At 36.5% G+C, this 21,074-nt stretch overlaps 2 protein-coding genes across 3 annotated transcripts; one reads left to right on the top strand and one right to left on the bottom strand.

Annotated features, from left to right (window-relative positions):
- Positions 1-4,351: 4,351 nt before the first annotated feature.
- Positions 4,352-10,134, bottom strand: LOC110767994 (GTP-binding protein). 2 transcript variants are annotated; one of them, XM_021971674.2, is made up of 9 exons: positions 9,977-10,134; positions 9,308-9,641; positions 8,911-9,135; positions 8,300-8,559; positions 7,268-7,497; positions 7,045-7,170; positions 5,568-5,744; positions 5,003-5,140; positions 4,352-4,911 (listed from the first exon to the last, which is right to left on the bottom strand). In XM_021971674.2, exons 1-9 carry the CDS (start codon positions 10,065-10,067, stop codon positions 4,603-4,605), a joined length of 1,890 nt encoding a protein of 629 aa, XP_021827366.1. In that variant the 5' UTR covers positions 10,068-10,134; the 3' UTR covers positions 4,352-4,602. The 2 variants fall into 2 exon arrangements, with proteins under 2 accessions (XP_021827366.1, XP_088109200.1); XM_088253074.1 differs by lacking the exon at positions 9,977-10,134 and adding an exon at positions 9,750-9,939.
- Positions 10,135-10,324: 190 nt separating this feature from the next.
- LOC110767992 (DEAD-box ATP-dependent RNA helicase 13) lies at positions 10,325-20,777 on the top strand. Its single transcript, XM_021971673.2, has 15 exons — positions 10,325-10,826; positions 11,788-12,180; positions 12,314-12,492; positions 12,577-12,771; positions 13,251-13,427; positions 13,652-14,040; positions 14,597-14,777; positions 15,303-15,425; positions 15,512-15,628; positions 15,820-15,924; positions 16,629-16,769; positions 16,886-16,951; positions 19,568-19,726; positions 20,252-20,333; positions 20,439-20,777. Exons 1-15 carry the CDS (start codon positions 10,655-10,657, stop codon positions 20,489-20,491), a joined length of 2,532 nt encoding a protein of 843 aa, XP_021827365.2. The 5' UTR covers positions 10,325-10,654; the 3' UTR covers positions 20,492-20,777.
- The last annotated feature ends 297 nt before the right edge of the window (positions 20,778-21,074 follow it).

The following is a 21,074-nucleotide window of genomic DNA, read 5'->3' as shown; positions in this document are numbered from 1 at the left end:
TTTAGTTTATAACTTATATATATATTGTCTTGTGCACTCGTACATATTTATCTTTTATTACATATATTTTATGTAATATATAATATAATAAAATAAGATATATATATATATATGAATATGCTTAGTCATTGTTAGTGTTAGACACGTCCACTGTACCAGCCAACCTAGGAGCACTATCACCTAGTTTGTTGTCACCTACATTTATCTTGCATGAGACACATCATGCTACCATTTCTTGCAGCTGGCAGCATTTCCTTCATAATCACATTAATATTTGACAACGCATGCTACTATATATTCCGACATTACCTCTCATCTTTAGCCCAATTCTCATTCGTACTATAAATAGGAATAGATGTTCATTCATTTCAAGTAAGAATTATTTGAGAATTCCAAAATGGAGTCCACATGTATGAAGGATGGGAACAGCTTGCAGAAGAATGAGAAGATGATAGTTCTTTTAGTGAAAGAGAGATGCAAGGAAATATGATATTGGAGGAGATAGGTAGATGGGTTGTCTTGCCAATTTATTTAAAGGGTTCTCATTAGTGAGGTGAGTGGTTTATGTAATGTGTTCTAAAAGTTCTTATTTTGCGATAAAATATAAAAACCATGAATTATCGTGGATTTGTTCTATTTACAAATATCTCTCTATTTCAAGTCAAGCATGTCTAATTTGGTGCAATCTTTCACACTATATATTGATTGGAATATGAAGTATGTATTATTCATGGAACACGAGAACTTCAATGTTGGAGAATCCGAGGGATAGATGTACCACACGGGGACATAGGGCAGTAAGGCCAATAGGAGTCACGTGGTTGGTTACATGCTATGAAGGATAACCGAAATATGAAGGGATGATGTGATATGATCTGGATTGGTGTATCTTTTTATGATATTTTCTAGAGTGTGTAAAACGACATTGCTTGATTGGCATATTACATAATCTACTCACTGAGCGGTGGTTGCTCACCCCTCACCCTGTTTAAATTTTTCAGATGAATTAGTGGGCCAGACAAGGACTAAATCGGTTGAAGCTGAATTAGATGAGAGTGATAGAGTTTGGTTTATTAATTGTAAAGTTGTAAGATTTTGAGAGCAATTTTTATAAGAAAAGTTTATTTTATGATTTGGATTTCTTTGTATTTCTCTTTATTTTATTTTACTTTCACATGCGCCGGGCGCGGGGTTTCCATCGACCCTCGGGTCCGGGGCGTGATAGGAGAGTAGCAGTTGGAGAGATTGGCCGCCGATTTGGGGTTCTTCGTGTTTCTAACGGAGTGTACGAGGACAATTGAGTCTTTTTCAACTTTAATTGAGCGACTTAGATAGGAGAGAAAGAGTCAGAAATGGCAGTGGAGAACACCAATTTGGAGAAGTTTGTGACAAAAATTAGAACAATTTTATCGTGGTAGCTACGACGATAAGTTTGATCATCTCATTAGTGATATATTTGTAGAAATGATAGTGGTTGATGGTTGCTTTTTTGTTGCACTTTTTTGCACATACTTTCCTGGGGTCGGGTATGACGATCCAATTTTCAAACACGCCATGGATGTTATCGACAGTTAGAAATGACTTGTTGCTACTTGAAAATCAACTTCCTTGGAAAGATGACGACTGTTTATTTAATCTCACAATGAAAGAGAATGAAAATCTAAATGCACCTCTTCATTTCCTTATTTCTGAATTCTTTGAATACGACTTATATATGAATTATATACCGTCAAAGGAAGACATTTGCTTGACATCACAAGAGTTGTTGCCTTTATACTAGAGGTATCAAACGAACCGGGCCAGGCTGAGCATAGGCTGATTAAGTAAGGCCCAACACGGCACAACCCATATCTTTGGGTGGGCTGTGATTGCTTGAAGTCCAACAGACCAGCCCGTTTAAAGCCCATTTATTAAATTATATTTTTTAAAGAGTTAAATAATACATAATATTATTATATTTATATCTTAACTTCAACTCTATTTCTTTTCTCTAATAATATATATTAAATTTTTTTATAAATAAAAATAATAATTTTGTTTTTCAAGTTTCAATTTTTAAAACCCTAACAATAATCTGGTCATTTTCTATTTAAATGTACTTCAAATAAAATTATTGACCTTTTTTTCCAACAAATAATAAATCTTATTAGTATATACATAATTGTAATAAAGATTGAAATGAAATTGTAAAAAAATTACAAAAAAATACAATGCATAAGTCAAGTTTGGTGTGGGCCCATATTGGCCCGTTTAGTGTTCTGCCACCAACATAAGTCTGGTTGGTTTTTTTGCAATATATAAGTTACTCTATTTTTTTTTCCTCTACCCACCAACATGGTCTGGGAAGAGGAAAAAAGGGCAATGTGAGAGCAAATAAAATCTAATGCCAAACTGCCACATGGCAGGATTAGACTAAAGCACAACTCGCTTATCGGTTGTGCATGATCTCAACATAGGTGGTGAGAGCCTCAAGGATTATTTAGAGGGATTCACAAATGAGCCGCGAGGGTTTCTTACGACCTTATATTCTCTTATTATTTGATAGATTATTGCTGAAGGCAAATATCTTAAGGCTAGCACTGGTAAGACAAAAGAGCTTGAATGGATAGGGAGAGTAAGATTAGAGGGAGATGTTCCACTTCTTGATGCAAGGTTAGGCTTCCCCACCTAGTGAAAATTTTATGGTTATATATGCATAATTGGGTGTGCCCTCTCTTGTAAGTATTGTGATCAAGTGCAAAGTTCATGATCTGGCATTTGGTTATATAACAACACTGACTGTTGACCTTACCTTTCTCATTGAAAGTCAAATTGAATTAGAGATTCCAGAACAACTCTTAGGTGTTGTAATTCTTTGTCTAAACTCGGAGAGAGACTTTCATGCAATGGGGATATCAGTGTTGGATATCCTCGGCCAATAATGCAATGACACGTGAGATAACTTTTCCACGTGTCATTCAGGGGCCGCCCTGGCATGGTGCAAGTGGCACCACCGCACAGGGCTCCTGAATTTTTTTTACTTTATATTAATATTATAAAAATTGGATACATACTCTAGCGTGCAGTAAATTGACACAAAAGTGTATTTGGTGAAGTTGGTTTCTAGTACATATCTCTTTGTACAAGGCCTAGTTTTGAGTCATAGTGATGTGATTGTATCTGTATTTTTTATTTCCTTTTTCATTATAACAAGGCCTTAGGCCTTCATTCCATTTCCTTTGGGTCAAACCCTTTGTACCATATAAATACACAATATTATAATGAGAATATATTTCTTCGTGGACGTAGCCCATTTTATTAGGGTGAACCACGTATATCTGTCTTTTACATACATCTTCATCTTCGTCCTCTCACTATCTACGGAAGGTCTTCACCTTCCCCCTGCCTACCGAAGGCACATACATTTGCCGAAGGTCCTCACCTTCAGTCATCAACTATCATATCTCATCCCTAAGTTGGGTTCAATCTTAGCCATCCATTTTTGAGCTTCAACACAACAAAACTAACAATAGTATATATCACATGCATACGCTTTTTCTTAACAAAAGCAACAACAACAAAAAAAAAAATTAATGTCTTCTTTCACTTGAATTCTTGTTTTTTTTTTAAATACCAAACATACTAATATTTAATTTTATCAAATGAAATCGTTAAAAAAAATTATGAATTTGATTTGTGATTGTATTGCATGCTAGTTGATGACGAATTTTAGTTATAAAAAAAATTGTTTCATGACATTAAGTCATGGCAAATGTATTTTTAGTATTTTCATATTAGATTATGTGAAGGCTCCAGTTTAAATTTCACACAGGGCCCTCAAAATCTCAGGACCGGCCATGATGTCATTGTGTTATTAACTGGTGTTATCCCCGTTACGAATAAGTTTTTTTCGCTGAACTAGACCTTCCTGTGGCTAGCTAGGCCAACTAAACCATCGTCTGATAGGAGTGCCGCCAATTTGCAGTCTTATCTGCCTGAGCGATTCTGGAAGTCAATTTAGAGATAAATCTGGACATTTGGTCCTCTCAGCCATTTACTTTTGACTAACTTTGTCCTTGGCTGGAGGACATCAAACTAAAAATTTTAAGAGTGGCGTTTCAAACCAATTTCACAACATTGGCTAATTTAATTATATAAAAAAAAAATTACATTTTTTTCGAATTTTTAAAAAATGATAAATAAATAGTATATGAATGAAGATCAATTGATCTATAAATAGAATTTGCATTGGATGCAAGAAATTTGCCTATTAGTGTTACCAAAACAAATAATTCAGACAACGGTTTTGAGGTAAGCAGATTCCAGCATATAATAAGGGAAAAACGCACAAGGGTTCCAAAGAAGGAAAAAATAAAAGGAATGGTGTTAAATATCATTTTTATGTCAAACCCTCCTGCAACTGTGCTACCACTCAACTAAGAATTTCACATTGAATACAAAAAAATATAATCTACAACTAAAATAATTTTCCTAAAGAAAATTACACCCTGCAATAAAGGTCAAAATTGTAACTATTGGATAATTACAGTCTCAGCATCTAACGAGGCTCAAATTCCTGAGATTGAAGAGGACAACAATAGCCGTCTAGTCGAGTTAAAAATGCTATTCAACCGGGCACACTTTTCTCTTGTCAGAGAACATCCTTTCAGACGGTCTATTAGTAATTTGGCCGCTCTTGCTAGTGCCGTTCACAGCTTTCCTTTCAATGGACCTCGGCATGATCCTGATCGGTATTCCACCCAAATCAAAGTCTTCTTTCAAAGACCTTTTTAGGAACCTGATGTCTGTTTCTGAGAGCTCTTTCTTCCCACTCACAAAGGCAACAAAAGTGGGTGGTCGGGCCTTCACCTGCGTAAAATACTTAACCTTGGGTTGAGCAGCCTGATCTTTCCAAGAATGCCTGCTCATAACCTGATCAAACACAGGAAAAGACGGAGAAGGTTACTTCCAAATGACTATTATGAGGTCAATGGATGAAACACAAAAGGTATCATCAACTGACCTTACGCAACCAACGATTAAGACGAGCTGTCGACAATCTTGAACACCACTTTTCATATGTATCAATAACCTGGTGCATGACAGCTGCATGACCCCTTCCCTCCAAGGCTGATATGAATACAATTGGTATTCCAGTCACCTGTTTGCGACAACCATGCTAACAGTAAACTACAATTTTTACCATTGCTCAAAACACATTATTTCAGAGAGAGCTTGGAGTCCCCCTTCCCCAACCTTCTGTCTTTTGTAGATACCTTCTCATAAATTACCCGCCCGAAATAAAAATGACCTCATCAACCAAGATACTTTGTGGAATCGAATAATTAACCCAAACTTTTGTGGCATCAAATAATTAACCCATACTTTGTGAGCTCATATCATATCATTATTTGTTTGGTCAGAACAAACCCCATATTAACTTGGGCAGCCGAGGACAAGCATATGAAAAATGCTTCAGCTTTTTGTACTCTTTATGAAAAGTATGTTAAATATAAGCGAGTAGTTAAGATAATAACAAGCAGGGAGCATTCTTTACATTTATTTTAAAAAATAGTACACAGGCATACCTGGGGCATAATAGTCTGAATTTCTTGGGGCACAGCTTCCATAACCTTGTCATATAATTGCTTCCCTCTTAATAGATCCATCTTGTTCACAACTACAACCAAGCCACGGCCTTCTTCAACTGCCTGTCTTGCTATAACTACTTCATCATGCTTCAAACTTCTTCTAGAATTTGCAATCTGGTCATTACATAAAATGTTGCAATAAAGGAATCCATTAAATATGGAGAAGAAAACAAAAATCAGTGTTGCAGGTTATAACATTTCTAGTGCATATAACACTATTATAATATGGTCAAGAAGTTTTTTTATATTCATTAAGGATTCACCATTATAATAGGCTTAAAATGCTCTCAGGTCAATTTAATAGTATTTGCACCCTAGATTGCAAATAACATTAATGGGGCACATATGCTGCCATCCACCAATGCACTAATCATTTTCATCACACTGGGCAAGACAACAACATTAAACCTAATAAAACCTCACTGCAATATTACCTAAGAGGCACCTCAGTGCATGAAATGGGAAAAGAGGTAGATGACGCACACTAAAATTGTTTTACAAATATAGATTTGGATCAATACCTTTGTGGACCAAAGTAAGTTAGTTCATAGTACAAAAGTAACATTTGCATCAAGCAACAAATGACAATAAAACTCTATTAGTAGAACAAGCTCTTTTTTCTAATAGCAAATCTCACACAGAATTTAATCATTCAAGCATCATAATATAAGAAAGGAATTATCAATGGGTTGACCTGTGCACATAAGGTGTCATGTTTCGTCGTTTTATTTTTATTTTTATAAGAAACCATAAATTTTTATAAAAAAACCAAGAAAGTACACTAAACCTTAAACAAGAAAGTACACATCAGTGAACAAGAGATCCACCAAATATACAACAATCAGAATCTTGCAACTAAGACACCTCCCTATCACATTTCACTTGAAAAACTATCTCTACTATCCAATCCAAATATATTAAATGGAAGGTATAATCTCTAAACTTTTAAGTCGTTGATGTCCACAAGGATCCCATAACTGAACTATCTCATCACCCTTAACATTATAAAAAAACTCTCCTATTCCTTTCCATCCACACTACCCAAAAAACTGCCAACATAGCACATCTTCCCAGAACTTCTCCACTTTTGTTTCCTCCAAATAAATTAAACCTCTCTCCAAACAATGCACTGCATGAAGCATCAAACAGAGACAGACTCCATTTGCTGGATCCCACCCATTCTCAAGCAGCCCATATTTACTACGGATTACAGCATATCATAGGGAGTCTGTCTCTTTTTGAAACCTCTATAACCACTTATCAGCAAAGCCTCATATTTCATCATTAACACTCATGTACACACTTGAGACCTTTTTCTTTCCATCTTAGATAATTTTGCCATTTTCATAGCAGACATCTAAATATATCACACACTATCAAATTTTCGTAAAAGAAAACATATTGCATGACACACCTCTTCTGCATCAAGGACCAGAGCGATTACATGAGCTCTCATTAGACTCTTTCTTGTCTGCACAATGCTCAAGGACGCTGGTCCTTTCTTCATTTTTGTTCTCTGCAACCAACCTGCAGTGTCGACCTGAATTTAGCCACAATAAAATCAAATAAATCAAGCAATACACATGAGATTTTAGAAGATGAAAAAAAAAAAATAATACAAAAGATATAACATGTACCAGGTATATTGTTCTCCCTTGAAATTCAAACTGAGCTCTAATTGAATCTCTTGTCAAACCAGCTTCTGGACCCACCAGCACCCGTTCTTCTTGTAGCAATGTATTCAGCAAGGTTGACTTCCCAACATTGGGTCTTCCTACAATTGCTAACTGTAATTGCAACTTACTCTCCTCAAGCTCACAGGAGCTGCCATCCTCACGGAAATTACTCTCCTCAGTACCTTCTTCATCTAGGATCAGGAAAGAAAGAAAAAAAAAAGGGCTATCAACTAGGTTAGCATAAAAATTGACCACGTCATCAAGAAAGCAATAAAAGAATATGATGATGCTGTTAAAGAGCTGCTTGTTTGCAGTTTATATTAGAATACATTATATGAAATCATCAGTAGCAGCCTGTTTGCAGTTTAAAACTATAAATAAAATATTTACTACGGTATAAACTTACAGTATCCAAAATATGAGATAGTAGTTTATTGATATTGGACTAAGTAGTCATCACTACAGTCAAAGGTTCAGGTCCAACAAACTAAACAGAGTTAGATTGTTGGGTATCAATGTGAAAGCATTTTTAAGGATATTCTTTTTACTGTAATTATGCTAGATATTGGGGGGGGGGGGGGGGAGGATTAGTTTTGAGATAAAGGAAGGTATTCTTCTTGTGTATGATATTTTGGTAGATTTGTTTTTTATGAACATCTTTGCTATCCTCTTTGCCCTTGCACTTTTTAATGAAAGTTGTTTCTCACTAAAAAAGAAAATCATAAAGTAAGCAGTGTTGCTATACATAGAGCAATAATTTAACATGCTTAGATGTGTAAACACTACCATTGCAATCCCAATCCAAGTTTTAAGGAGGTATGATAATCTTCATTAATTTTCTCTAAAGAGTAAATATGGTTGCACAGTCCAAGCTTGCTAAGAGCGATCATCGAGATTAGAAGACTATATAATGTTTCAAAAAGTTAATCTACATCATGGACTGCATGGAACAAATACTTTATTGAAAAAAAAAAAGCATAAAAATTTCCTTACTGTTTAATACTTGGAGCATATAGTCCTCAAGCTTAGGCTTTAGACTCCCATAGAGATCTTGCATACCTAGTCCAGTTTCAGCTGATATGGCAATAGGGTCACCAAATCCTAACCTATAAGTTTCAGCAGCAGCTGCCATAAGAGAGCCACTACCATCAAGAAGTGATTCAGATTTATTCATGGCAACTACAAGATTGATTCCAGGTGCATGTTTGCGCAACCACCTTCCAACCTCCAGATCAAGGGGATGCAGTCCAGCTCTAGTCACAAGATAACACCAAAAGACTAAATAAACGTTTCTTTCAAAAGGAAAAGATAAACTGGAGGGATGGGGTGTTGTGGTGGGTGGTAGCACTCAAGTAATTCTTTCAAATTACAACAGTGAACTACAAAATTTCAATAGAAAGGCCATAAAATATAACCCCATGGTCAACCAAATGTGACTTATCTACTAGATCACATAATATAAGGCTTCTTATTCACAGCCAATAATCCCATATAGAAAAGCTTTGTTTGGTCAACTTGAAAACTTGCACAGTGTGAATAGAAAAACTCTTTTAATTTGTACACAAGTCAAGACATGCTAGCCTCCATGTAATGATATAACTAACCTCACATCTATTAGGAAAACAGCAAACTGACATCTTGCAAGAACACTTGCAGTCATTCCTGATGTTCTGTCAAGAATAGACCCTGAAGATGCTGCTGTTTCTAAGCCAGCCGAGTCCAATACTTTAAATCGTAGATCACCCAATTTTGCAATGCCTTCTCTTATGTCACGAGTAACATGATCATCTGGTGTATTGTAGACAAGAGCCTCCCGCCTCCGGATTAAACTACAATAAAATTTAAAAAATTTAGAAAACAAGGCTGAGAATATTACAAGTTACAACCTCAACACTAATATAAGTAAAACCAAATTTTGGAAAATACACATAGAATGCTAATTTCAAAAAATAGCATAATGAAAAGAAAGAAAAAAAAGCAACATCTAGAGGAAAAACTGACCGATTAAACAAAGCTGACTTGCCCACATTTGGACGCCCAATAAGCACTACAGTTGGAAGCAGATTCTTGTTCACTTTGGTGAAATCCACTGGTGTTTGGTAGACCCTCCTAATTGTCTTGGTAGTAACATCCCCATCAGAATCAACATGGGATTCCTCCAAATGACCAATTGCATCATTACAAGAATCAGAATCAGACAGTTCATTAGTGGGTAGTGTGCAAAATTCCCCTGTAGCCTGAAGGATACAAGGATGCAAGATTGAGATTGACCTGCACTGAACCCAACCCAAGGATGGTATCCGAATCCGATTTAAAAAGGCAGTGGTAAATGATCCTGAAAGAAAACAATCATCAAGCACATATATTTGCATCTACTCTTGGAAATTAAACAGAGACGACATACAGAGTTGATAGCATGAAATAAAAAATAAAAAATTCTAACCAAATTTAGTTGGGTGCCTGTGTCTCTCTGTGCACAAGTTGGGGACCAAGTTAGTGTTACTCTTAAGCGGATTATGGGGGAGACCTAAACCAAACTTCCTCTTCCGAGTTGGAAATAAACGAATGCATGAATGAGACATACCCACCAAGCGTTGGGTGCCCTATGACCTAACCTGGAATGTTGAAGGCAATTTGATGCAATTAAGTTAAATTAAGAGGAAATTAAACCTGAATTGGAACGGTAGCGGATTCGCTGTCCCCAATTTGGTGTCCCCTTCATGACCCCAATCACCCCATCCCATGACCTCTTGGAAGCCATGGAAATAAGCTTAGAGGTCCCTTGGAGCTGCTGGTGCGACCTCTTGGACGAATTAACTGAAGAAGAAGGCTGCGAGCACAGCGCGCAGGACTTTTTTTGTTTTAAAACAACCTGGGCAAAACGACGTCGTTTTGGCCCAGGGAAATTTTTTTAAATGACCTGGACAAAACGACGTCGTTTTGGGCCAGGTCTGAAATTAAAAAAAAATATACGAAAATGCCCAGCATATCCTTCCATGCACCAGCACCGATACCTTCATTCTAAAACCCCCAATTTTTTTGGTTTTCTCCTCCAACCCCAAGTTCCCAACTCAATCCCCCCTCCCCCAAACCCTCAACTCCATCTCCTCCCTTGCTGCCGCCGTTGGGGTGCCGCTGCTGCCGTCGTCGTCGCCGTGTGGTGGTGCCGCCAGCTACTCGCTTTGTTTTTACTCATTGTGTTCCATCCTAAATTTTTATTGGGACTGCTCCGCCACTGCCCACTCCCCCCTCTGATCTCTTTCTCTCCCCTCTCTCTCTCTCTCATCCCACTTTTACCCATCAGCTTTTAAACATCCTAGGTTTTAGCCCTAAAACCCTCAAAGTACAATGCTGCCAACACCTCTCTCGCGTGGATTGAAGAGAAAAGCCAAGAGGAAACAAATTCAACAACAAGATGCAGAACTCGAGCGATTCGATTCGCTCCCATGGAACCCATCTCTTCCCAATGACGACCACCACGCCTTCTCCAATGTCGTCAGCAACAACGAGCTTGAAGGAGGTTCGTAAACCATCACAGATATAATAATCAAGTTTTTTTGCTTCTGTTTCACCATTAAAATTGATATAAAGAAACGGCAACAAACTTGTTGAAATTAATAGGAAAGGGCTTAAAGTATATATGTTCAACGTGAAAGAAGACCAGACAAATTGTCCAACTGATTAAGTTTTAACGTTATTTTGATCAATAATATACCATATTGTGCCTTGCCTAGTGGTATCATGGCCGCCATATATATGGATGCATCTGAAAATTAAATCCACATGTTCTATAAATTGCATGCAATGAAAAAGTCAGAAGTTATACTGAAGTTGGTGATGCTAACCTTGTGCAAAATAGATTTGATCAAATCATCTAAACTTCCTAAGGTGCTCTCTATTTTATAGTATTCATCGCGTGCTATAAATGTAGGTATAAAAGGTCATTCTCCAGTAAGTATTTAAGTTAAGGATTGATTACATTCTTAGAAGTATGTAACCAATCCTTAACATAAAATAATTACCGGAGAATCTTCCTAGGTATAAATATATACATATACATATGATATATTTGCTAGGAAACTATTTAGCCTGAAAACTCGGTTTCGAGGAAGTAACCTAAAGCTCTAGAGGAAAAGCCATGTAATTAGAAAATTAATTCTTTCTTTCTTTCTTTTTTTCCTTTTTCTTTTGTAATTAGTACCATTCAAATAAGTTGGACAGTGTAAGAGAGAAGATGTATGCATGCTGAAACTTTAAAAAAATTTGTTTTCGATGATATCACAACAAGATGATCTTCTTGAAGTATACAGGGTGTTGAAAACTGACTAATTATATATAATGCTATTGGTTCAAGAAAAGGTTTCCATTATCTTAGTGCAGTTGCTTTCTTAATTGTATTTATTTTTTGTTTCAAAGAAGCAGAGTTGCTATTAAGGTTTTTGGGGATTTACATTTGATATTGTTAATATGAGTGAATGCAGGTTTTCTTATGCTTGAAGAGATTGATGAGGCTGAATATGGTTTACAAATTCCTGAACCACAAGTAGAAATTAGGGAAAAGAAGGAAAATTCTAAGCAAAGTAAAAAGTTCAAGAAACGGAAGTGCAGCGGAGTCGATGGCTCTGCTGGCGATGGGGCGGAGGCTAATGGTGAAGAGAGATTGGACAAGGATGATAATGAGATGGATAAAAGGAAGAAAAAGAAAAAGAAGCTAGAGGAAGCTCAGGGAAGTGAGAATGTTGATGGAAATGGTGACAATGAGGTTGAAGAGAAAGACAAGGATGACAATGTTAATATTAAGAAGAAAAAGAAGAACAAGAACAAGAACAAGAACAAGGCCAAGGAGACCCTGGAAAATGAGGAGAACACAGTTGGTTAGTGTTGTCTTTTTACTTTTGGGATTTTCCAATGCTAATTTGTTTTGTTTTATTTTCTGCATTGGTGTTGTGTGGTGCTGTTTCTTTTTTTATTTCTTTTTTATTTTCTGCATCGGTGTTGTGATTCCAGACGACAGTAGCAATGGCAAGGAAGAAATTGAAGAAGAGCCTTTTGATGAAGATGAATATTATGCATGGAATGAGTTGAGACTCAATCATCTGATTATGAAATCAATATATCGGCTTGGGTTCAAGGAACCAACGCCAATACAAAAAGCTTGTATTCCCGCTGCTGCTCATCAAGGGAAGGTTGGTTAAGGTTATTGTGTAAGATCTTGGATAGGTTGTGGTTATATCTGGTTTGATGGTCATTATAATTTATTTATATGGCAGGATGTTATTGGTGCTGCGGAGACAGGGTCTGGGAAGACTCTAGCTTTTGGTTTGCCCATTTTGCAACGGTTGTTGGAGGAAAGAGAAAAGGCTGCGAAGATGTTTGATGAAAAGGGGGACCAAACAGAAAATTTTGCTCTGAAAGGTCTTTTACGGGCCCTTATTATTACTCCCACAAGAGAACTTGCACTTCAGGTAATACAATTTCATTGCCAGTTGATTTTCTTCATGTAATTCTCAGTTGCATGAGTGCATGGGTTGACATTATGGATGGTTTGATACCTGCTTCTGGGGCTCTTGTCATGTTCAAGTCTAGGAGTTGGTTACAAGTAAATTGAAGATAGCTAGAAAACAACAGTTTGGCATTTTTTTCCCGGAAACTTATTTAAAATAAGTCTTTGGTTTTTATAATAAAAGAAGGTTCATTCCTAGTGGAAAGAAAGGTTTCCATTAGGGCCTACATAGTCCATATATATCTTTTTATTCCTTTATCTGCTGCATCCATTGTTAGGGTTGTTTGGGACTTATATTATAGAAGGCCCAGGAAAGTTTGTTAAATGGTTCTGAGAAGTTATCCCATGTTTGAATAATTGGAACATATGGCTTTAAGACTTTTTGTGAACCTTGTTTGATTTGGAATCTGCATGTGGGGATTTTCATTTTTCATTTTCCAGGTATCTGATCATCTTAAGGCAGTTGCCAAGGATACTGATGTTAGAGTGGTTCCAATAGTTGGAGGGATGTCAATGGAAAAACAGGAGAGACTTCTAAAAGCAAGGCCTGAGATTATTGTTGGGACTCCAGGAAGATTATGGGAACTTATGTCTGGTGGAGAAAAGCATCTTGTTGAGGTTAGTACTGATAATATTGTGTATGTAAGCAGTTGCCTTCATTGGAAGAGGGCTATCCCTGTTCGACTCCAAACATAAGAAGAAATATGGTGACCATAGTCTCAGTTGTGGTGCCATGCAATGCTTGTTCTCATGTGCATAAATGAGCTGCACACATGTACTACACCCTTGACATGTGGTATAGTTTAAATCAATTTTGTGACTCCTATTTTCTGCTTTTGCAGTTACATTCCTTGTCTTTCTTTGTGCTGGATGAGGCTGATCGAATGATAGAAAATGGCCATTTCCGTGAATTGCAGTCAATAATTGACATGCTTCCAGTCAGGAATGGATTAACTGAATCCCATTGTGAAAATGCACAAAATTCTGTTGAGATGTCCAACTTCCAGAGGAAGAAAAGACAAACATTTGTTTTCTCTGCTACTATAGCACTATCTCCTGATTTTCGTAAGAAGCTAAAGCGTAGTTCGCTAAAATCAAAGCAATCAATGTCTGATGGGGTGAATTCTATAGAAGCTCTAAGTGAGCGAGCAGGAATGAGAGACAATGTTGCCATCATTGATCTGACAAATACATCCATTTTGGCAAATAAGCTTGTGGAGTCATTTATCGAGTATGTCCCTGTCATCTATTCATCTATTATCTGGCATGTGGAACTCTTTTGTCATGAGAATTCAATTCATCTTACGAACTGAGTCATTTTAGATTATAATGCCCTGAATTTATATTTCTCCATTGAATTGTGTGAACTCAACTCTCTCTCTCTCTCTCTCTCTCTCTCTCTCTCTCTCTCTCTATATATATATATATATATATATATACACTTTCATTCATACACACATACATGTATACACATGTGCGTAGTGGTGATTTAGTGAATAGCTTAGTAAGAGCATGATATCTTAGACCTTAGATCCACTGTGCATCTCAAGTAATACGTTGTACCTTTTTTTTTTCTTTTTTTAATGGTACAAAGAACGTCAAAGGGGGAGGGGGAATTCAAAGTTTGACCTTGGGTGCCTTGGACTAAACCCTGAACTCTCTTAATTTGAACACATTTGCCTTTTTCATTTGTATGAATAAGTTGTTTAGTCATTTCATTGTAGTCTCTTCAATTTTATAGCATGAGTTTTCCAGTGGAATGCTACTTAATCATCTTAGGTTTGCAGGTGCACGGAAGAAGATAAAGATGCCTATTTGTATTATATTTTAAGTGTTCATGGACAAGGTCGCACACTTGTGTTCTGTACGTCAGTTGCGGCGTTGCGACATATATCATCACTCTTGCGCATTCTTGGAACGAATGTCTGGACACTTCATGCTCAGATGCAGCAGCGAGCTCGCTTGAAGGTTCGTTTTTCATTTTCCAATTAAGTCAAACAAGGTTGTAACAGAAATATCTTGCAAACAAAAAGTTATAATTAAATTTTGGTGGGCCTTGACATTTTATGAAATTTGGTCATGTGAATGATTGACAAAAATTGTTTAGTATTCAATTTAATCAATGGTTATTTAGGAAAGAAAGTTTGAAGTTCAACCTTTTTAGTCTGGTGGAGCTGAGGGCAGTAGGTGTAGTTTAAACAGAGCAGTTATATGATGAGACTGATACCTATTTAAAAATAATAGTCCTATGAAGTAGACTATGAAATGGCAAATTTTTTTTTATAATAATCTTACCAATCCTTTTATGTTTGTGTCCTAGAGCTCATTCTTAAATGTATATAATCTGGGTCCAGACAAACTGGAATTGGGACGGATATGATGCCTTCTTTTATTTTTATAATCACATTTGCTCTTCTCAAGACTTGGTTGTATTTGCACAATTCTTTAATTTCTTTTTTAACACTGTTCCACTCTTCATCATGCTGAATGCAGTCAATCGATCGTTTTAGGGGAGATGAACATGGTTTACTTGTGGCCACTGACGTTGCAGCAAGAGGCCTGGATATTCCTGGTGTTCGAACTGTTGTTCACTACCAGCTTCCACATTCAGCAGAAGTAAACATTTGGATGTTTTTCATCATGTTTGTTGGAGTCCTTACAGTTTCTGACTGGAGAATGTGTTTTATTTATTTATTTACTAGGTTTATGTTCACAGAAGTGGTAGAACTGCTAGAGCTTCTGCTGATGGATGCAGCATTGCATTAATTGCACCAAATGAGACATCCAAATTCGTTTCGTTGTGCAAATCATTTTCAAAGGTAACACTTTTCTGAATAAGGCTTTATTTTAAACTTTACATCAAGGAAAAAAATAAGTGCTAAGTGATGGTTTAAATATTGAGTATGTGGTCGTACGTTGAATATATCAATCACAGCACTTATTGTTTTCAGTTCTGTGACTTCTGTCTCCAATTTATCCTTAATATGTTTTTTTTTTCTCCTGTACTTAGGAAAGTTTTCAGCGATTTCCCATGGACAACGCATACTTGCCTGAGGTCATCAAACGATTATCTCTTGCCCGTCAAATAGACAAAATTCTGCGGAAGGATTCCCAGGTATATTCATATATTTAGACTTTTACAGTGTAATTCTAGTGGTGGGCAGTGTGGGCTAAGCTGCTCAAGGCCTATGCCCAGTGCACTCTAGGGCTGCAAGAAGGGCTGGGCTAATTTGACTTGGCCTGAGGTATGAAAGGCCAAGTCTTACCTAGCCTAGGTTTAATAAGACTCAACTTCCTGTTCAGGCAGAGCTTTCCGATCCAAGTGAGGAAAAGCTAGTCTTAGGCCTATCCCTTAGTCCAAACGATTGAATGGACCATAGGGACAGGCCTAGAATTGACCACGACTAATCCCACTAGGCACAACACAAGGCCCAGCCCAGTAGGCCTTGTAATGTGCCTATTGGACTGGGCCTTTCCATGAAAGAATGACTCATATGGACTGTCCCTGCTTGTGCGTGCCATCGGACCAGCTAGATGCATCAACCCAAAACGTGGGATGTGACCCTTACCTACTCTGTTGTATCTAATCATGATTTTTCATATTACTCTAGTTTTCTTTTCTCTAAGTTACAGTTGATGTGCATATTTCATACATAGTCTTCTCTTATAACATATGTGCACACTAGTACCAATTTTCGTAATTCCCATTCATATCTATTTCAGATTCTTCTCATAATGGGCTATAGTATGTTTGACTACCTTTTGTTTGTTCATGACCTTGTTTTACTTTTTCTTTTTCTTTTTCTTTTTCTTTTTCAGGAGAAATCAAAGAAAAGCTGGTTTGAAAGAAATGCAGAATTGATTGAATTAGTTGTGGACAACGATGACAGCGAGGAGGAAAGGGTGAAAATTCATAAGAAAAGGAAAGCCAGCTCCATGAATTTAAACAACTTGCAGCAGGTTGCGTAGTATTACAAACTTTCCTATTTTTCATAATGACCTCTTATGTTTGTCAAGTATTGCATATTCTAAAGTGTAGGGTAATATCATTTGATCTATTTTTGTCTGGAAAACAGGAGCTCAAGATGTTACTTTCGCGCCCATTACAACCAAAGTCATTTTCACATCGTTATTTGGCAGGGGTAACTATCTCACCATCTTATTTCCCTTTTTAAAAATAAATCTTATATAAGATGTGATCTTATTCACTTTGACATTCTTTTCTAGAAGTTGTTAGTTAATTGCTGTTAATCTTGGCAAAAGTAGTTTTACCGTTGATGCATTCTTTATATTTTTCATAATATCACTTTATTTTTTTGTGGAATGAGAAACTTCTATCCACGAAAAGAAAGATGTTCAAGGAAAGATAGACAGGAATCCGTCTAAGCATTACTAGCTAGAGCATAACATTTAAATTTATTTCCCACCCATTGAGATTAATTAAATTAAATGGAGTATCATTGAAATTCTTAGACCAAAGGAAGGGCCAAATAATGACACCAAATCAAAGTTCATTTCTTGTAGAATGGACTAAGATTGTTATTCTTGTATAGGGTCATCTCAGTAATTTAGTTCCTGAGGATTTCTAATAGGATTTTAAGTCAATAAATTAGGGCTTTGTATTTCTGTAGAGGCAGACTTGGTTCATGTGGTGCCAGAAGCGGTTTTAGAACTTTGGGTAGAATTAGAGAGAAAAGTGGGATTAGAATTTTCATAAAGTAGAGGAAGAAAGAGCTAGAGAGATGAGACGAGAAAAACATTAGGGTATGAACTGGGGAAAGAGATACTCAGGGATTCAAGAAGGATAAACTTTATTCATCAACCAAGTCTCCCTCTAGAGAATTACAAAACCCTTAATTTATATAGACCTAAAACCCTGTGAGAAACCCTTGGTAACTAAATTACTTAAATAAACCTAACTTCAAAAACCCTAAATTAAAACAATAATTGTAGTCTATTCTGCATAACCATTTCCCAAACCCTGAGTTAGGTAGCCCATCATTTTCCTTTACTCAACATCAATGTGGACCAAGACAAACCCTTAATCAAGGACGAAAATATCTGCTGATACACCGACAGATTGGATTTTCAGAGTGTTGAGACCGATACTGGGGGGTAAACCTTTCTTCCCCCCATATCACTGATATGTTGTCGATTTCCCCGATATTTGCTGACAGTTCTGACATTTCCCGATATCAGCCTTAAAACCTAGAAAAGTTTTGTGATTTTTGAAGGTAATAGAAGGAAGAAGATGCAAATTGAAACCAAAAGAATCTCTAATCATTGTTTAAAATCTCTAATTAAGTCAAACATGAACCAAATTAAACCTTAATTGAATACCCTTGTCATCTCCTTCGATTCCTCATCTTTATATAACCCGGCCATTTAATCAAACTAAATATCCAAGTAATCTGGTGATGGGTATACACTGATACCAAAAATCTGGTGCAAATAAAACCAACAATATAGATATACACCGATACCAAAAATGATTTCATTTTTATATGTTAATCACCAAGAACTTCCATCTCTAAGCTGATATTTTTCTCTCCTTAAGTAGCAAAACTCTTATCCCCTTCCAACTCATAAATTTCCATATCTAGTTATTCTATAAAACTGGCACTGTTTATAAAAAACATAAAAGTTCTTTTGTTCCAGTCTCGGCTTCCTTTTTAACTCTTAATTTTTTTAATAAACCCAAACCTTCCCATCTCTCAATTGACACTACTACCTTGCTTGAATTTATCCCTGAATGCCCTTTATGCAGCCACATAGGCCTGAATGGTAAAGGACCCAACCTAAAACCGTTGGAATCCCAAACAACGGGTAGATACTACCCCAACAGAGGCTGTCTGTTTAACACTTGGGTAACTCCTCATGATTGTGATCTGGGTGTAGGTAAGAGTTGGATTCCAAAATAGTGGGCCAAAGACTAACCTAACACAGGCTGTCTGCCTAACACTGGGTAACTCCCCTCCCGTAATTGTGACCAGGTTGTTGGAAGAGTGCAATGAAAATTAGTAAAATTAAATAGGAGTAGAAAAATATTATAGAACTGCTTTGAGAATATTTTGTCATATTATCTTTAGTTAGTGTTTACCAAGAACAAAATTGTCATGTATTATAGTTTGTAGCTGTATACGAGATTATTCGATGTGTGTTTAAATGTCTATCATTTCACATAAATGTATAAACCTTTTCTTTTATATGGTTACACGTGCCCAATGTAGATTAAGTACAAAACTAGGAATGTCGTGTAGTAACTAATCACGGGGAACCTAAAGGTTCTAAGGGAATTGAAACTCAAGTCTTCATGTACTTCTAGCAAGACTTCTGGAATGTTTGGATAACTCCTTGTAGGTTTACTAAATTATGGCTTTCACATTTTTAGATTCTTTATTTTCACAGGCTCTTTCAAAGAATATACATTTTATGGCAATTGGATGTTCTTTTGCATGTTCTGTTTAGTATTCTATGGAAGAACAATGCTGCACAGTTTTTTCCCCTTTCCTTGTCTACTTAATCACTTATGTTTGTAACCTGACATTCCTTAATTACTGTCTTCTCTCCCATTTATGGTGTTTTCCGGAGAGTTGAGGTCAAACTTATGATTGATTTGCCCTATCAGATAATATGATTATGATCTCCACTAAGGAGTATATTGGTTGTTGCGCGACCTTTATAAGGGGCTCCTGCACTGTTGTGTTTTCAAGTAATGGCACTAATCCTTTTTTTTTTTTTTTTTTTTTTTTTTTAAGGCTGGTATTTCGCCTCTCCTGCAACATCAATTTGAAGAATTGGCTATGAAAAAACTTGGTGACAAGAGTGACTCGGGAGATAAGAAAAAAAGTAAATTGGTAGTTATTGGTCAGGATTGCGTGGAACCACTCCAGGCACTTCGGAGTGCTGGGCATGAGGTAGTACCTAAAGGCTAGAGTCATAGTCTTTACCTATTTCCTGCAATCTGATTAAAGTTTTTTGGCATGATTTCATTACTCTTTTTCTCTTCTCATGTTGTGGACACTGAAATAGTTCCCAATACATGATGTCCAGATAATACTGATATTTTTTTGTTATGGTTGAAACTTATGTATGGTCAAACTTGCACTCAAAGTAAATATATCTACTTTTCAAGCCTTCAAAAATTTTGCATTTCCTTTGATTTTTCAAAAATTAAAAATATGGATACATTTGTTGATTAGAGAGAATGCACGCCATCACAAATGAACAGATGCATGGTAAACTATACTTACAATAAGATTAGCAGCTGATGTGTGCGAAAGCGATATTGAAATCAACAAGACAAACTACAGAAATTTGCTTTCATTTGACTTTTTATTTGGATGAATAATAAGCATGCATTATTTTTATGCCCATTACTTCGAGTTCCAGTATTTCATACTCTCTCTCTCTCTCTCTCTCTCTCTCTCTTTCTCTCTCAGGTGCGCATAGATGGGAAAGAGATGGCACAAAAACGAAGAAACATAGTGGATTTGAGGAGGAAAAGAAAAGAGGAGAAAACACGTAAATTTTCATTCCTTTCTCTTTCCTTTTTGTGTGTGTGTGTGTTTTGGGGTCGAAGGGGTTTGGCTCCTTTGGTTTTTGTATTGATATTGTTATTCCTTCCAGGTTTGAGAGATCAACGAAGAAAACGGAAGAAACAGCTAAAAGGGGGAGATTGAGCTGAAAGGCCAATTGAAATTTTTGTTTACTCTGGTGTTGATAATCTAGGACCAACAACATATGCTAATTGTAAGTTCAAAGTAGCTTCGTGGCCTTTTCTATTTTCTTTTTCTTGGTGGAAAGGAGATTCTTTGATGTGGCCATTTACCTCTAGGTTGAAATTGAATTTTGAATTCACAGTCGTTCAGCCTTAAACCTTGAGTTATTATTTCAAGTTTTTATTCTTTTTTATGTAATAAGAATTATTCAGCTCCAAGTAAAATGACTCAGATTTCCGTGTCTCAATTATGCGCTTTTTTTTTCCGGGTTCTGGAAAGAATGACAAAACGCAGTGCATAAGAAACATGCAAAAACCTGACAACCGGCCTTGCCCATTGAAGGCACGAACATGAGAAAACCAATTGGAACATGGAGGCCAAAAGATGGTCAAGCAGCTAAATGTCCAATGGAAATCTCAATTGACTAACTTGGACATCAAGCTAAACGTATAATTTGGGACAAAGTTGATCGTTGGACTCTCACCAAGGTCTAAAAACGCTGACGTTTCAATTTATATGTTTCTTCAACTCAGGCAAATTTGTC

The sequence above is a fragment of the Prunus avium genome, chromosome 5 (genome assembly GCF_965620075.1).
Source record: "Prunus avium chromosome 5, drPruAviu1.hap1.1, whole genome shotgun sequence".
NCBI classification, from domain to species: domain Eukaryota; kingdom Viridiplantae; phylum Streptophyta; class Magnoliopsida; order Rosales; family Rosaceae; genus Prunus; species Prunus avium.
Note: the sequence above shows the minus strand (reverse complement) of the source record. Positions and strands in the feature narration are given on the sequence as shown.

Coding starts and splice junctions, on each gene's coding strand:
- LOC110767994 (XM_088253074.1), bottom strand. CDS start 9,888: ATGTCTCATTCATGCATTCGTTTATTTCCAACTCGGAAGAGGAAGTTT. Junction 9,642..9,749: donor CAGGCACCCAACTAAATTTG/GTTAGAATTTTT, acceptor GTTTTCTTTCAG/GATCATTTACCACTGCCTTT. Junction 4,912..5,002: donor TTAATCGTTGGTTGCGTAAG/GTCAGTTGATGA, acceptor GTGTTTGATCAG/GTTATGAGCAGGCATTCTTG.
- LOC110767992 (XM_021971673.2), top strand. CDS start 10,655: ATGCTGCCAACACCTCTCTCGCGTGGATTGAAGAGAAAAGCCAAGAGG. Junction 10,827..11,787: donor CAACAACGAGCTTGAAGGAG/GTTCGTAAACCA, acceptor GAGTGAATGCAG/GTTTTCTTATGCTTGAAGAG. Junction 16,952..19,567: donor CACATCGTTATTTGGCAGGG/GTAACTATCTCA, acceptor TTTTTTTTTAAG/GCTGGTATTTCGCCTCTCCT.